Raw genomic sequence first — 17326 nt, 5'->3', positions numbered from 1 at the left:
AAATACATATTATATTTAATATGTATATATAAGGCTTATATATAAAGCAAATATGGGAAAATATTAAAATTATTCAACCTAGGTATATATTACGTGTACCTGTACTTTTCTATTACTTTTTAATTATAATTTTTTACTTTTTTCTAATACTTTTTTAGTATTATTTGAAATTTTTCATAATAAAAGGACAAAGTAAAAAATGAAGGAGAACACAAAATGGATAAAAGTGCTAAATAGTGTTGTCAACCGTTGTTTAACAAATATTTGACACCTACCCATACAAAACATTTTCAATGTTAAATAAAATTTGTCCTAGAAAGAAGGCTTTCAGATGGAAATTACCTCGATGGAGTCGCTGGAGGGAAACATTTGGAAACCACTGCTCTGGGTAGAATACTTTCTAGATCAAATAAAAATAAGGGAGTGCTTGGCCCACGCTGATGGTCCCTGGAAACCTGCTCGTCTGGGCCAAGTTTGTTGAGAGCGCCTCAGCCCCACGAAGGATGCTACAGGCAGCAGGTGATGACCGCTCCACAGCTGGCAGAGGCATGGTGAGGGCACATTACATCACAGAGGGGCCTTCTGTGAGGCAGGGTCCCTGCCCGGTGAGGGACCAGGCAGAGGAGAGGCTGACCAGAGGCCCCGGGGCAGGGACGCACGCCGGGTTCAGTGAGCACCGGTTCCTTGAGCAGAACACCTATCTCTACCCAAGAGCATTCCTCCTGGAATGCGATGAATTTCCAACGGCAGTCTCTTCAGACTCATCTCAGGGGACCACGCAGGTAGGTAGAAAGCAGGCCGTGGGGTGGCGGGGGCAATGGAGAGGAAGTCAAACCCCACCCCTGATTCACCCAAGATCTCCACTTTCACAGGCTTGGCTTATGGAGCCCCCCCACGCTTTGAACAAAAGATTCCGTTTGAGCAAGGGTTTTGTAGCTTGACGAGAGTTTTAGAACTACCATTACGGGGAGCAGAGCGTGACATAGAAGATGGCAGAGAGACCACAGAAGGCCTCAAACTCAGGCTTTCATGTCAGGTCAGCGGGGACTCCCTGCCCTTAATCTTAGCCAAAAGGCCGGGAAGCGATTGGTCAGCGGGGAATCCCTACATGACAGAGGAAATAGGAAATCCCGAGTTTCCTCGGGAGGCACAGAATAGTGAACACGGAGTTTCAGAGACTAACTCGTAGTTACAGGGCTTGGGACGAGGACCAGAGCTGGGAGATAAAACTGGAGCAGCAAAGGCTCCAAGCATCACATATAAGAAGGTCCTGAATTAGAGGGAAAAGAGAGGGAAAGATGCAAGGGACATTGCAGAGAGAGAAGATTGCAGACGCGGTGCCTAATGTGACTAGAGGGTAGAAGCAAAGTGGAAGTCCCAAAGTCCATTCAGGTTTTCAGTGGAATGACTGGCCAGTGTTTGGTCGTGAGCAGGTAGCGCTGCCCTAGGAGAACAACACAGCCTGGGCGGCTGCAGCAACACGCAACTGTCTCTCGCCAATCTGGAGGCTGGAAGTCCAAGACAAGGTGCAGGCAGACTCAGTATCTGGGGGATGGGGTTCACGTCCCGGTTCATAGACCATGTCCTCCTACAATGGGAGGGATGAGGGAGCTTCTGGAGTCCCTGTTTTAGGGGCAATAATCCCACCCATGAGGGCTCTCCGCCTCATGACCTCACTGCCCCCCAAAGGCCCCACCTCCTAACACCATCACACTGAGCGTCGGGTTTCAACATTTGAACTGGGGGGACCAGGCATTCCTCTCTAGGAAGCCAGAGAGAGAGACTCAGAGGACTATGGGGACCAGGCATTCCTCTCTAGGAAGCCAGAGAGAGACGCGGAGAACTACAAAGAACTCCGTTTGGGGCCTGGGGTGACGGCAAGACACAGCGGGCACTGCTTATAGGCCGTCAGTCAATCCATTGATTCCTGCCATCGTTTCTATTGATATTTCAGCACCCAGGACTCTGGACTCAGCTTCCTCATTACCTGGCTCATTTCTGTCTTCAGTACGTCCCATGGAGCTAGCCACCGCCACCTCTCACCTGAACTACACCCCAAAGCACACCGACCCTTCTCTGGTTTGTCCTTAGGGCTTCCCAGGTAGCTCAGTGGTAAAGAATCTGCCTACAGTGCAGGAGACAGGGGTTCAGTCCTTGGGTTCAAAGATCCCCTGGAGGAGGCAATGGCAATGCGCTCCAGTGTTTTTTTGCCTGGAGTATCCCATGGACAGAGGAGCCTGGCGGGCTACAGTCCATGGGGTCACCAAGAGTCAGGCACGACTTAGCAACAAAAAAACAATACAACTTGTCCTTCCACAGTAGCCACGTCATCTTTTTGGGCTGAAAATCTAATTTATTTTACCTCTTTTTGCATTTGCATTAAGAAGGAACTCTAGATTAGGAAATGGTTGTTGGTTCCAGGCTCAAAGATCCAAAAGGCAAGATAAAGCTAGCCAACTCTTCCCCGAGCCTTGGCCCCAGGGGGAGCTAAGCACTCTGGAGCCCGCAGCCAGCTGGAAACCCCTACGCTTTCCTGACCTGCCTCTCCCAGCACTGCCCGCTCCCCAGAGCCGCCAGGAGGTCAGAGAAAGCCAGGAGTGGCTCCTTAAGACACAGGTCAGTAAGTAAGGGCACATTTATCTCTGTACAGAATGCAGGGCCTCCTCCGAGCAGGCATGAACCAGTCTTCCTGTGGATGAGTCAACAAACACCTGGAACCAGTCTCACCACTGCCCCCTCTGAATCTGCCCCCACCTGCTGCCCACACACGGCTCTGCACACGCTGTCTCCCTGATCCAAAACCCACGTGGCCCCCACTGCCTACACTGGTGACCCGGCCTCAACCAGGACACTTCTCCAACGTGGCGAGACTGTGGTCCCCCCTGGAGGATTCTGATGGATAAGACAGAAAGTGAAGCCACAGCCCTTACGTCTCTCTTACATGCCAAGCATTTCATGTCCAGCACTTTATCTGATCTTCCCATATTCCCCTAAAGGCTTAGTCCAGTCACCTTTGACACTGAGACTCAAGTAATCTGTCTAAGATCACATCACATCATTACCAAAGCGATGGAACTGTAATTCAATGCCAAACCTCTTGATTTTTTTTTTTTTTTTTTTTGCATCATGTGATCCCTGGCCATCCACATCCCTTTCCTGAGCATTCAAGAGCTTAAAAAATCTGACTCTTAAATGGGTGCCTTGTTTTGTACACAAGAGACACCTTAATTTGTAACAGTTAATATTATCCTCACAACACTTAGTTTTTTGATGACTTCAGTATACCCGTCATCCACTTTGCCCACCAAGCCCTACACACACACACACACACACACACACACACACACACCTTAGGGATCAGGCTGCTCCTCTGCCATTCTTGACACCCGGCCGTCTCCACACCTGACGGTGTGTTTCTCCGGGCCCTCTGCCTCGGGCCTGCCATCCACTCTCCACACTGAAAACACGCTTCTGGGCCCTGCTCCCCCTCCCCCAGGCTGGGAATGAACCTGGTCCTGGGCTCCAACTGAACACCTCATTACTGCTTCCTCATTTTCTGAACTTTTGTCTAAGACGTTATGGGTGTGTCTGTCTAATAGAGCGTAGGTCACTTGAAGACGAGAACTACCTTTGTGTCATCCTTACGTACCCCAGCCTATTAGAAAACATAAAGAAAGTCAGTGATGGAGGCAATTCTTATGGTGTGATGTGGACACAATTCCGTGACCAAAAATGACAGCTTTCCACCCTCCTGATGGCATCCTCAGGTCCTTGGCTTGCTTACTCCTTAATATATTGTAACACTTCTTGCACATCGCAGGAAAGCAAGATACTAGATACTCTACAAGACATCTATTGTGGAGAGGAAGAGCAGGTCTGACAGCTGTAGGCACCTTTTCTTTATCATTTTCAAGGCGATGCTCCTTCCGACGCAGTGCTAATGATGCCTGTAGCCCAAGCACAGAAGCCAGGCTTGCTCTCCATCCGGACCTCAGGAAGAAGCGACATCCTAGGAGCCTCTGTTCTGACCTGGACTTTAGTAAATTCCTTTTATCGGGACTGTAATTGCAGGTGGTGATCAGAGGCCGCAGAGACCACGGAAGAATTTTATGGCATTCCAGACAGGACACAGGCCAGCTTGGAGGAGGAGCAGCAATAAGACTTGGCAATACAGGGAGGGCGTGGAAGTTATTTCCGAGGAGAGACAATGGTAAGACCAACTTAACTGGTTCTGGTGTAGGAGGGCAGAATTCTTAGAGGGGCACCTTTTATATCAAGACAGTGATTTCACTGGTCTGAACTCAGAAGTTGTTCAACACCAGCATTCTGAAAACCAAGCTCTCCTCTTCTTCCGGTACCTTTACATCTTCTCCCATCTGGTGTCTCTAAATTAATTTTTTTGTAGCCAGAACTTCCATTTTATTGCAATGGCTACTTTCGTGTCTCTTACTGCTGTCTTTAATAACTTTTAATGACCTAAGAAATAGTTGGCTGAGTTCCGTTTTCCACTTCCTCCAAGGCCAACGATGGTGCATCCTACGCCCTGTGTGTACAAATAGAGGAGGCAGCGCTCATTCTCCCTGCCTCATCTTCACCCCAGCATGCCTGGACTCTTGACAGGGCAAAACAGAGTGGGAAAGTGGTTTTCCACAGAAATAGCCGGCAAGTCCAGATGTCTCGAGAGCTCCCAACCTACAGAAGTCATCTGTCTGTTGCTGCGTGTACTTCCTTGTTCAGTACCTCCCATCAGCAAATCACGGGGCAGGGTGACTCATGGTGGACAGCCACGAATGAGACAGACCATCTCAAGGAGCTCTCCTTCTGCAAGGGGAATCAGGCAGGTGCTCAGATCTCTACACGACACAGGTAGCAGGAGGTTGATGCCCCAAAAGAGGCAGACAGGGCTGCGGAAGATGGAATGAGAGAGAGATTTTATCCTATCAGGGAAGACTTGGTGGAGGTCCCAGTCAGTCTGGGGGACGTCGGGTTTGCAATCAGTTTGCAAGCAATTCAAGTGCAAGGACTCACAGGCAGTAGGGACATGGGCCAGAAATCAGGAGGAAGAGGGTGTGTCTGGGAAGTAAAGAGCCCAAAGTTATGATGGGAAGAGTTCATTCTCAGTTCCCCAACTTCTGTTTTGACTACAGTAAGCCCACTACATATAACTCTTCAAGTTTCAAACTTCTCAAAGCTGTGAGCGTGCGTCCACATGTCCAACCACGGAAGTTTGTCCGTGTGTCCGGCTTGCGTTGTCGCACGCCTGCACCCTCTCCAGGCGGCTGTGCTTTTGTGTACTTTGCGTGAGCACAGTAGACAGTAGCTGTATCTCAAGCCCAGGACGTCCAGAGCAAGCAGAAAAGCAGTAACGATGCGGCCGGTACTACTGGACTTTTCAAGGAACTGTACCATAAGCTTTGCTGCTGTTGTTCCGCCGCTCAGTCGTGTCCAACTCTTGTGACCCATGGACTGCAGCGCGCCAGGCTTCCCTGTCCTTCACCATTTCCCGGCGCTTGCTCAAACTCATGTCCGTCGAGTCAGTGATGCCATCCAACCATCTCATCCTCTGTCGTCCCCTTCTCCTCCTGCCCTCAATCTTTCCCAGCATCAGGGTGTTTTCCAATGAGTTGGTTCTTCACATCAGGTAGCCAAACTATTGGAGCTTCAGCATCAGTCCTTCCAATAAATATTCAGACTTGATTTCCTTTAGAACTGACTGGTTGGATCTCCTTGCTGTCCAAGGGACTCTCAAGAGTCTTCTCCAGCACCACAGTTCAAAAGGATCAATTCCTTGGCGCTCCTTGGTGGTAGTTTGGTCGTTAAGTCGGGTCCGACTCTTGCAACCCCATGGACTATAGCCCGTGAGTCTCCTCTGTCCATGGGATTCTCCAGGCAAGAATACTGGAGTGGGTTGCCATTTCCTTCTCCAGGGCGCTTGTTAAAAACGTTTTATTTCTGGGTTCATTCTTTATATATTATTTGTGTGAGAAGTATTATAAACCTATTAAATTACAGTATTTATAACCGATTGTGTTAGTTGGGTACCTAGGTGAACTCTGTTGGAGTTGACACACCAGCTGGACTCACACGCACTCTCAGAATGGAGCTCCTTTGCATGTGGGACTCACTGGGGTGGGGCGCCCTCATCCAAACCCCACGTGCAGCTGGGGCTGTTCATTTCCCAGCAGAGAGTCTTCCTCCTGCAGCTGAGATCAAGGACTTCTGCCTAGCAAAGGTGCAACTCGGTGTTTAAAGTGAAAGCTTTTTTGTTTGTTCTTGTTTATTTCAGATTTTTAAGGTACTACCTTTAGTTTCTTTTTTATTTTAAAAGTACAAAATTTCTTCTAAACAGTCATTTATATTCCTGCCACCCAGCAATGATACGCTTCATAGTACCAAAATTCTCTTTTTAGTTAATGCAACTAATGCAAATTAATACCTGCATACTGATTTTTTGTCACTTGCGTATTTTTTTAAAAAACACCTAGACACTGGTAGTCATGACTTTTGGTATTATTTTCTCTCTAAGTAGTATACTGTGGCCTTCTTTGACATACACATCTGCAGCGCCATTTTGGATTTCTGTAGTGTGTTCTATCTCCTTATTGACAGATATTCAGGCTATGTCCACTTTTATACTGCTTTTGGAGAAGGAAATGGCAACCCACTCCAGTATTATTGCCTGGAGAATCCCAGGGACAGAGGAGCCTGATGGGCTACTGTCTATGGGGTCGCTCAGAGTTGGATACGACTGAAGTGACTTAGCAGCAGCAGCAGTAGCATCGAGCTGCCTTTAGATGACGCTGTGATAAACATCCTTGGATGTGTACCCCTGTGTGTGTGTCTGGACGTTTTTCCTAAATATAAGTTTTTAGAAGTAGAATTACACGGTCCCAGAGAACACAGATCTGTTTAATCTGTATCAAACACATGTGTTTAATACAATTGAACACACCTTTAATGAAGGAAATTAAAACATAATTAAGAGAATTAAAGGCATGTTTCACTGTATTAATGCACACTGTCCTTAAAATTTAACACCAAGTGGTGTAAGCATTGGTCTCATCTCACTTCAGTTTAAATACTTCCCACCAATCATGTGGCCCCCCTCCCCATACATACACCCCTCTTGAACCCCCGATTCTTGCAAGGCCTGAGCTATTGGCTAATCTCTTTAATCAATAAGAGACTCACTCTGCACGGCATTTAGTGGCCCATTTTCAGGCACACTAGGATGATGGGTGAAGCCACAGGAATGGCGATGTGACACAGGCAACAGAGGCAGGGAACTGTTACGAGGCAGCCCCCAACTGCCAACCCTCAAAGCGGCCCGTCCCCACCCAGGTGAGGCGTTCTCAGTCAGAATCCGTTCATCAGTGTGAAATATTCTTCATCTTTTATTAGCATAATCTCTTCATTAAAATGGTCACCAGAATTTTCACTTTGGGGAGTTCTTCCCGCTTGCCCTAGTACACGTTCTTTTGCCATCACAGAGAAAAGAAATGTCTCTGCCACCACGGAAACAGAGTTGGACCAAATTCTGCCCACTGTTGGGCCAAGTCACAGGTCCTTTGGCCTCTATCTTCCTTTCTACTGTGCATTTCAGCTCAGGATCAGTTCAGTTCAGTTCAGTCGCTCAGTCGTGTCCGTCTTTGTCGCTCTTTGCGACCCCGTGAATTGCAGCACGCCAGGCCTCCCTGTCCATCACCAACTCCTGGAGTTCACTCAGACTCAGGTCCATCGAGTCAGTGATGCCATCCAGCCATCTCATCCTCTGTCGTCCCCTTCTTCTCCTGCCCCAAATCCCTCCCAGCATCAGAGTCTTTTCCAATGAGTCAACTCTTCGAATAAGGTGGCCAAAGTACTGGAGTTTCAGCTTTAGCATCATTCCTTCCAAAGAAATCCCAGGGCTGATCTCCTTTAGAGTGGACTGGTTGGATCTCCTTGCAGTCCAAGGCACTCTCAAGAGTCTTCTCCAGCACTACAGTTCAAAAGCATCAATTCTTCGGCACTCAGCTTTCTTTATAGTCCAACTCTCATATCTGTACATGACTACTGGAAAAACCATAGCCTTGACTAGATTGACCTTTGTTGGCAAAGTAATGTCTCTGCTTTTTAATATGCTGTCTAGGTTGGTCATAACTTTCCTTCCAAGGAGTAAGAGTCTTAATTTCATGGCTGCATTCACCATCTGCAGTGATTTTGGAGCCCAAAAAAATAAAGTCTGACACTGTTTCCACTGTTTCCCCATCTATTTCCCATGAAGTGTTGGGACCAGATGCCATGATCTTAGTTTTCTGAATGCTGAGCTTTAAGCCAACTTTCTCACTCTCCACTTTCACTTTCATCAAGAGGCTTTTGAATTCCTCTTCCCTTTCTGCCATAAGGGTGGTGTCATCTGCATATCTGAGGTTATTGATATTTCTCCCAGCAATCTTGATTCCAGCTTGTGCTTCTTCCAGTCCAGCGTTTCTCATGATGTACTCTGATGGTGACCCCCAAATTACTTGGTCCACTGAACTCAAACTCTGTCACATTATCAACCACGAACATTACATCCTGCCCCATCTGTGGCAAGCTGCAGAAGTCAGGGAGAGTTTATGATGAGAGCCTGGGATCTTATTTCATGCCCTTGCAGCTCACTGAAGAAAAAAAGACTTGTTACTTTTAAATGCTGAGTCAAATTCTTACAAATTTCACAAGAGGACAAAAGAAAAAGATAATTGAGTCTTAAAAATTTAGCCTAAAATATATATATATATGAGTATATGTAACGTAATATAACTTTTAAAAACCTAACCAAAATGAGTGGCTGCTGACTTTTTCTTTCCCTGAGTTTGATGTTTGAATTATTACCTTCCCAATGTCAAATTTTACTTTCTATTATCCCCTTACATGTAGTGGGTATTCAATAAATGTTTATTACAGGGGACTAAATTCAATACACTTAGGTCAATATATTTCATGCATTTCTAGTGGTTGTTTATAGTTGGAAAACAATATTAACGACAACCATTTCAGTGTAGCGATAATACCAAAGAGAGCAATCCTGACACACCCAAGGTGAGTTATTAAATTCTAATTTTACCAAAACCAATATCACAAATTTGTAATAACTCATCCAACTCTTAGAAGGGAACAATGATTTGGGAGCAAAAGTAGATCAAGAAAATTGATATTCAAAGACAGGGGTAAAAAGATACATATGTGAAATTCCGGCTCCCTACAGTGAATAGTCAAAAGCTCTCCTACCAGAAAATAATACTTTGAATTGAGAAGCATTCAAATCACAGTAAATTTCTAACCCAATTAAATTTCTTCTCCCAGGTAGCCTATGTACCAGAGCAGTGTGACAGCTGTTAATACTGTCATTCAATAAACATTTCTCTAATGGAAAAAGATAAAATAATAAAGCTATATTCCAACATGTAAACAAAGATTTCTTCTCAAAATGTTAGCTTTGTTTGTAGTTGCTGGGGTTTCCACTGCCCCCCCAAAGTGGTCTATCTCTTAGGAATTAAAATATTACCAGTAAATACTGGCAAACGTATCAGTAAATATGCCAGTAGGTAGTGACACAAAGAAATGAAACATGCTCTTCGTACTTGTATCTTCCTATCTTCTCCACAACACACTGGAAGGACAGGGAAACAGGAAGCGATCAATCCAAATGCCTGCAAGTGTCTTTGAAATCAAGAAGAACTATATTCTAGAAGCCCGGTTTTCCACTGCAAAGCTCTTTGCCACTGTCTTCTTTTCCAACTTCCTACTAAGCCCTACACATCGCTCCTCGGTTCTTACAGTTCCTCAGGTGACTTCCCCTGGAGAGTAACCAGACCTGAGCAGACAGAACTCAATAAAGCACGGTCTCTCCACGTTACACGCTTTGCCTTTAAGAAAAGCATTTCAGACAGATTTTCTCAGAAGTGGGAAATATTCTATTATTTTTAGTAAAACAACTTTAGCTTAAATATCATCACAGAAATCTTTTGAAAGATAATGATCTTCAAAAACCATTTAGAAACGCTACAAGAGTCCATGCCACCGTGAGCACCTCATCGGGTTTGCCCAGAACTGTCCTAATTTGAAGACAAAAAGCCCCAAGTTCCCTCAGGGGAACAATCGAGGACAATTAGTCAACTTACTATAAGCCATCTTTGAATGAAAATATCAGAAAAGCCAGACAGCTCCATTTAATGAAATTAAAAAGCCTTTTTCTGTATTAAATAAAATAGCCGGTGGGAATGACGCAGGGAGCCCCACCTGCGCTCTGTGACAGCCTCGAGGGGTGGGATGGGGCAGGAGGTGGGAGGGAGGCTCAAGAGGGAGGCGACGTGCGGATACCTATGTCTGACTCTGTTGGTGTATGGCAGAAAGCAGCGCAACATGGCAAAGCAATTATCCTCCAATTAAAAATGAGTAAGTTTTCTTAAAGCCTTTTTTCAATGTCCTGCTGTATATAAAGAAGGGGGCTGAATCAGTCAGGGTTCGGTCAGGGTCCAGACAGGAGACAGATGGCACAGCCAAACGGGGTAATTTGAGAAGAGTTTCATTAAAAAAAAAAAAAATTTACCTACAGAGCTGTGGGCGGAGTCAGGGAAACCTACAGGATGCGTCTAGTGTCTGGGGTGGCCGGAGACACCAGCACCTGGAGAGGCGGGGCGGGGATGGTCTGCAGAACCTGGAGACCCCTGGGGTCCCCTCCCCCTGCAGGCAGGGGCTGGCTCCACACTCCCGGCGCCCACCCTGAGCAGGGCGTGGCCGGCAGTATCAGTGCCTCCCATTGGCGGGTCCCCCTGGACGGCAGAGGAAGGGGTCCTGTGGACGGCAGTCCGCCACCCTCAGCATCCTGGCCACTGAGCAGAGTGGCAGCAAGTCTGGAGGGGCCTAGAGAGACACAATTTTAAAAATGGAAGAAATTTTAGAGCACCCGTTTGTTCTTGCTCAGTTGCTAAGTGGTGTTTGACTCTCTGCGACCCCACGGACGGCAGCACTCCGAGCTTCCCTGTCATCCACTGTCTCCCGAAGTCTGCTCACACTCGTGTCCACTGAGTCGGTTACCATCATCGAGTAGCCATCCACAAAGACATGGGATGGGCTGGGGCAAATATGGCAGCCTGATACACCCTCGGGCAGTGGGGCGCGGTGGAATCCTCCGTGTTTACAGAGAGGAAATCTGAGAGCTCCTCTCACACTCAGCAGCAAGACCCTCTTGCCCATTCGTAGGGGGTTCCCCGGGGGCAGCCTTTTGCAGCCCAGCTGCTGTGGGGAGCGTGAATTGAGACAGAGCAATGGTGTCAGCAACCAACTCATCCCTCTTCACTCAATCTAACCAAGTACTCTTTGCTTTTTCCAAGCCCAGTTTTGTTTTGGGCTCTATCCATCCTTATCCTTCAGCACTGCCAAAAGAAATTAAGATTTTTCAAGTACCTCCTTTTGATACTGCGTTTAATGGAAGCTCTGACTGGTCACGGATTCTCCTTCTTGAATGTTCACTGACAAACTGCTTCCAGCTGCCCTCTCGGGTGGGAGGCCACCACAATAAAATGCAGTGTTAGCTGGGGATTTCAGCTGCCACCTGGGGGCTAGAGGTTCTCAATGGATGCTATTTAGCAAGGCCGGTGATGAAATGGTGACAAATGGTATGCTGGCTTTTTTTTTCTCGAGTCTGTGGTTTAGGACTGGTTGGTTTCAATCTTGCTGGCTCTTTTTTTTTTTTCTGTTACCAATCTTTTCCACATTTAAAATCCGTTACTGCCTCTCCTACGGGGATATGGCAGCAAGCTTGGTGCTGTCGACAGAAGCCATTTGTTGGTGAGAAGGTTCATGTGTTTAGACTCCTGGCAAGTACTGATTTTTAGAGTTAATCCACACTACAGAATTTATGTTTATTTTCTTATTTTCTTTTTCAACTCACAAAATAATTTTCCTTCCAATTGTTATCACTCCACTGACATGAAATGACCTAGACGGTTGCTTCTTTTATCTCTGCTCACAGCCGGTCAAATTAGGCTTGTTGGCATCTGATTAGCCATAGACGGTCCGCATCTGAGCCCCTTTTACTCTCCAAACATCCCTGCCGGCCTCCCTGGCTGGTGGGCCTTGGCTTCGGGCTCTGCCCCCTGGCAGTCACCCTCCTCCCCACTCAGAGCCGCTTCTTTTATTATATTTCTTTTCACACTTAAGCACTTCTTCATTAATACTATAATTTAACACGTCAGCCTTGATGAAAGTCCTCCACGCTGTCCCCAAATGTCATTCAATGTTCCGTTACTGTTATTTTTTTATCGGAGCGTCGTTGACTTATGATGTTGTGTTAGTTCAGGTGTTCAGCGCGGTGATTCGGTTACACACATTTCCTGGCCTTCCGCCTTGGCCAGAGCTCTGGAGGCTCCCTGGCACAGCCTTCCGCCTGCATCCTTCCTGGTTCTAGAATACTTCTAACCTGTGCTGATCACTGGCTGAGCTACAAAATGGAAAAAGGAGGGGAGCTGGGCAGAGAGGCCATTGAACTAAACCGTCCAAAGGTCGTGAGAAAGGATGGTCTCCACTCCACGCCTGATGAGAGGCCCCGGACTCCCGCTTATTAAAGGGGAAGGAGGTCAGTGTCACTGGAGTTGCGGCGAGGCTGGCAGAAGATGTCTGGTGCTGGGGTAGCTTTCTGCTTCTAGCAGCAGAGAGAGCTGAGACCATCTCTCCTTCAAAGAGACGTTGTGGGCTCAGGGCCCCTTCTGTGCAGGTCATATCCTGTCCACCCCAGCCCAACAAGGCAGCTGCCATTTGAAGTGGAGAAACGATTTTGCTACAGTCCAGAGCCACTGGGGTATAATCCACGGGCAACTTAAACTGTTTGCACCACGTCCGTATCTCCGGACCATATATCCTTTTGCCCATCTACCCAGACGATGGCAATCGCATCACATTATATACATGTATTAAATCAACACATGCGTGCATGCTCAGTCACATCCAACTCTCTGTGACCGTGGACCATAGTTACCAGGCTGTGTCCAAGGGATTTTCCAGCCGAGCATAATGGCATAGGTTTCCACGTCCTCCTCCAGGGGATCTTCCCCACCCAGGGATGGAACCCGCGTCTCTTGCATTGCTAGGCATATTCTTCACCACTGAGCCACCTGGGAAGCCTGTGATACACCTTAAACTTACACAATGTTGTAAGTCATGTAGGTTTCAATTTAAAAATAAAGCGAAAGCCCAGACAGAGTAGGGTTGCTCCTGGGTCGTTCACTCTTTCAGAGGAGGGAACAGTTGCCACACCAAGACAGGATCTGACAAAAGCGCTCTCTTAGTCGATGTGCAGAAGGCTCGGTCCTTACACAGTGAGTGACCCCATCACTTTTAGACCGTAAGGGTCACAGGCTAGAGATGGTGATGTAGGTGACCTGAAACATCCAAAGATCCCAGAGCTGCTTCTCTATTCCAAAGGCATCAGGTGACTGCCTTCAGCAAGTGTATTTTTCTGATGATGTGTGATTGAGTCATTTTAGAGTAAACCCCGGGAGTCTGGAAAATGGTCAAGGTGACTTCTGGGTGGCACAGTGAACCGACCCAACCTGAGATGATTAAATGTGTCTGATCATGGAAACCTATTTTTGTGTTTTTCTGAGGCTCTGTGACAGATAATGTACCATGTGTGCTCCCAAGTGACGGAAGGGGGTGCTTGGGGAGACAGAGCTCCGTGGTTTCAGTAGCGGCACCAAATGTCTTCCTGTTCAGCAAGTCAGTTTTGAGGTTTTGTTCGTGAACTGAGCGGGTGGAACACACAGGGGCTGAAAGTGATGAGTCAGGGACACAGCTAGCATTGGTTCCCTACGAACAGGCGAATCAGCATCACGCATCTACACCGCGTCTGTCCTGAGAGGGAGGGACAAAAAGGCACAGGTTTTCTGACCTCAAGGCTCTCAGGGTCTCAAGGACCTTGGCGGATGGGGATGGAGAGGAGCTGGGAGAGAGCAGCCACTTCAGGAACCGAACCCTGCAAAACCCAGGGGATGTCTGCACACACCTCCTTTCCACGTCAGCTCTGCAGGTCTGCCCCAGCCCCCACCAACCACGAGGGCCCGCGTGGTCTCTGAAAGGACCCTGGAGCTGGGCTCCCCCCGCCGCTGCAGTTAAGCCCCTCCCCCCTCCCCCCATCCTGGCCGTCTGCCTCCTTGCACAGTCTGGGTCACTGCCCTTCCTGCTTTTCAGGTTCTGTTTGGCAAATACGCTGGAAGGACATTCCCAGAAAATGTGCTGTGAATGTTTGGAATGGCGCAGTTACCCGGGACAGGCGTTTTCTCCTCCAGTGCGTGTTCACCGAGTGTGGGCGTGGCCCAAGTGTCACTTGGGCCGTCTGACCAGGGTGTTCAGGTGTGAGCGCAGCAAAGCTGGTCTCCCATGTGTCTGGAATGCCACACTTCCGGTTACACAATCTGGATGGTGCTTGTCTTCTCCAAAACTACCTCATGCGTTTGGCTTCAGCAAATCCTGTGGGTCCCTAAAGCCCCCAGGTCTCTTTACATGAAGTGTTGCTAAATCACGAATGTCCCATCCTATCTCCTTCTTTATGAGTAGTTAAGGCATAAATTCTTTCCACAGCAGTAAAGGGTGCCAGTGCGTTAGACTAGTCTAACCAGCAGCATGCCTTAAAGGGAATCACTATGACCTAATTCAAGTGGTGAGAATCCCAGGGAGCGGGTCAGGCCTACCTCTAAAGCGTGTGCTTGGTGAGCAGAATGGGATTTTGAGATTTCTTGTTTGCTCATTGGTTGGTTTACCGAAGTGTATTTGATTTAATAATATTGTGTTAGTTTCACGTACACAGCAAAGTGATTCGGTTATTTATTTTTGCTCAGATTCTTTTCCCTCATAGGCTTTTATATGAGATACTGGATGTAGTTCCCTGCGCTACACGGTAAATCCTTGTTGCTTACCTACTCTATGTATAGTAGCGTGTATCTGTTAATCCCGTACTACTCCTAATTTGTTCTTCACCCCACCTGCCTCTCCCCTTTGGTAACCACAAGTTTGTTTTTATGCCTGTGAGCCTGTTTCTATTTTCCTTGTATATAGACTCATTTCTATTTTTAGATTCCACTTATATACAAGTGATAGAATATTTGTCTTTGTGTTGCTCCACTTGGTATCTAATCTCTAGGTCCGTCCATGTTGCGACAATCGGTGATCCTTTCCTCTTTTTGGCGGCCGAGTAGTCCTCCGCTGCACACACACACTGCATTTTCTCGAGCCCGTCATCCGACTTGGATGCTCAGGTTGTCTCTGTCTTGGCTGCTGTGAACACTGCTGCTATGAACGTTAGTAGTGCTGCTCATTCGGTCGTGTCTGACTGTGACCCCGTGGACTGTAGCCCGCTTGTGCTGCTCATTCGGTCGTGTCTGACTGTGACCCGGTGGACTATAGCCCGCCAGGTTCTTCTGTCCATGAATGAAATTCTCCAGGCAAGAATACTGGAGTGAGTTGCCATTTCCTTCTGCAGGGAACGTTAGTTTGCTCGTATCTTTTTGAACTAGAGTTTTCCAGATGCATGCCCAGGAGTGGGATTGCTAGATCATACGGTAGCTCTACTTCTAGTTTTTAAAGATCCTCCATACTGTTTTCCCAGCAGCTGCACCAATCTGCATTCCCACCAGCAGGGTAGGAGGGTTCCCAGAAGGACAACTTTGACTACAGTTCCTTCTGCCCACTGTCCTTCCATCCCAGATTCACAAGACATTTCTTGGAATATTACCTCCTGCAAAAGTTAGCATGTAAGAAATTCAAAGTTGTGATAAGCTGTGAAGGAGAGGGAGGGAGATGCTCGTGGTTATTTCTATGGGGTATCAAACACAAGGGGACTGTTTTATTTTATATCCTCTAGTATGCATGAAGTACTACATGATAAAAATTTTAAACATATAATAATTTTTAAAGGAATATGTGAGGTTGGTTTAAAGTGGGGAGAAAATGCTCATTACTTTTTTGAGTTTTGAGTGAAAATAAAAGGTAACGGAGAAAAATGAGGAGAGAGAAAGTGTTAAATAAGCGAAAGGAAGGGGAAAAGATGGAAGACCAAGAAGGAAAATGAAAGAATGAAAGTGATCAGAAAGATGCAGGCTGGAGTTGGATTGGGGGTTGGCGGCTGGGGAACACGGGTGGAACAGATGATGGGGTGGGGAAGGTGTGCAGGACACTTAACCCTACAGGTGGGGATATGGGGCCTCGGGAGCGCCCTCACACCCCCAAACCTCGGCAGGTCTTCCTACCCACCGGCCATCGGCCTCGGCCCTCTAAGAGAGCCACCCTCCTCCGTGGTCCAGACAGGGGCCTGTAGCCAGGGGGTCCTGCCAGGCCTGCCCCGCAGCCCTGAAACCCACAACCCAGACTGGGACTCGAACCCACCATCTATATTAAAAGATACTTTTATTACTTATGTGTTCATGGCTGTGCTGGATCTTCCTTGCCGTGAGTTCTTCTCTCCAGTTGCAGCAAGCAGGAGCTGCTCTTTGCTGCAGCGCTCAGCCTCCTCATCGTGGTGGCTCCTCTTGTTGCCAAGCAGAGGTTCTAGGGCGCACGGGCTTCGCTAGTTGCAGCAGGGTAGTTCGGGCTCCCGGGCTCTCGAGCACAGGCTCAGGAGCTGTGGTGCACGGGCTTGGTTGCTCTGCAGCATGTGGGATCTTCCCGAATCAGGGATCAACCCTGTGTGTCCTGCATCGGCAGGCAGATTCTTTACCACTGAGCCATGAGGGAAGCCCAGACTCACTGTCTTCCAACAATCCCCTCCCCCCTCCACTGTCTTTTAATTAATATCACACACCTGATCTCAGGATTTAATGAAACTCAGGTTCCTGATATCTCATTGTAGGAAGAATTCAGTGAGAGATAGTGACAGGTAACATGTGGATTTATTCAGAGAGAAACACTCCCCAGACAGAGTGTGGGCTATCTCAGAAGGCAAGAGGCCCTGAAATATGGTGGGGGGGTAGTTTTCATGGACTGAGTCATTTCTGAGGCTAATGAGTAGGAGAATGATTCCAGCTATTTTGGGGAAGGGGCAGGGATTTCCAGGGCTCGGGCATTGCCCACTGCTTGGCCTTTTACGGTTCGCCTTGGCATCTGTGGGCGTGTCACTTAGCCCGTGTACTACAGCGCGTGTATAATGAGGCCCAAGATGCACTGGAAGTCGAGTCTTCTGCCGTCTCGGACGTAATCAGTTCTAACCGGTTATTGCCCTATCGACAGTGGCGGTGTCATTCTTTAAAAGGCTGTGCCCTGCCCCTCCCCTCCTAGTCCAGCTCTGGTACAGATTCTGCATAAACAGTGGGTGTCC

At 47.6% G+C, this 17326-nt stretch overlaps 1 protein-coding gene across 1 annotated transcript in view; it reads left to right on the top strand.

Annotated features, from left to right (window-relative positions):
* Positions 1–628: 628 nt before the first annotated feature.
* Positions 629–17326, top strand: part of CDYL (chromodomain Y like) — a 174716-nt gene continuing 158018 nt past the window's right edge. Inside the window, exons 1-2 of the mRNA XM_070778466.1 lie at positions 629–782; positions 4072–4210. Of these exons, the coding sequence (XP_070634567.1) occupies positions 4208–4210 (3 nt within the window). The 5' untranslated portion in view covers positions 629–782; positions 4072–4207. The remainder of the gene's footprint in view (positions 783–4071; positions 4211–17326) is intronic.

This window comes from Bos indicus, chromosome 23, assembly GCF_029378745.1.
Source record: "Bos indicus isolate NIAB-ARS_2022 breed Sahiwal x Tharparkar chromosome 23, NIAB-ARS_B.indTharparkar_mat_pri_1.0, whole genome shotgun sequence".
In the NCBI taxonomy this organism is placed as follows: Eukaryota; Metazoa; Chordata; class Mammalia; order Artiodactyla; family Bovidae; genus Bos; species Bos indicus.
Note: the sequence above shows the minus strand (reverse complement) of the source record. Positions and strands in the feature narration are given on the sequence as shown.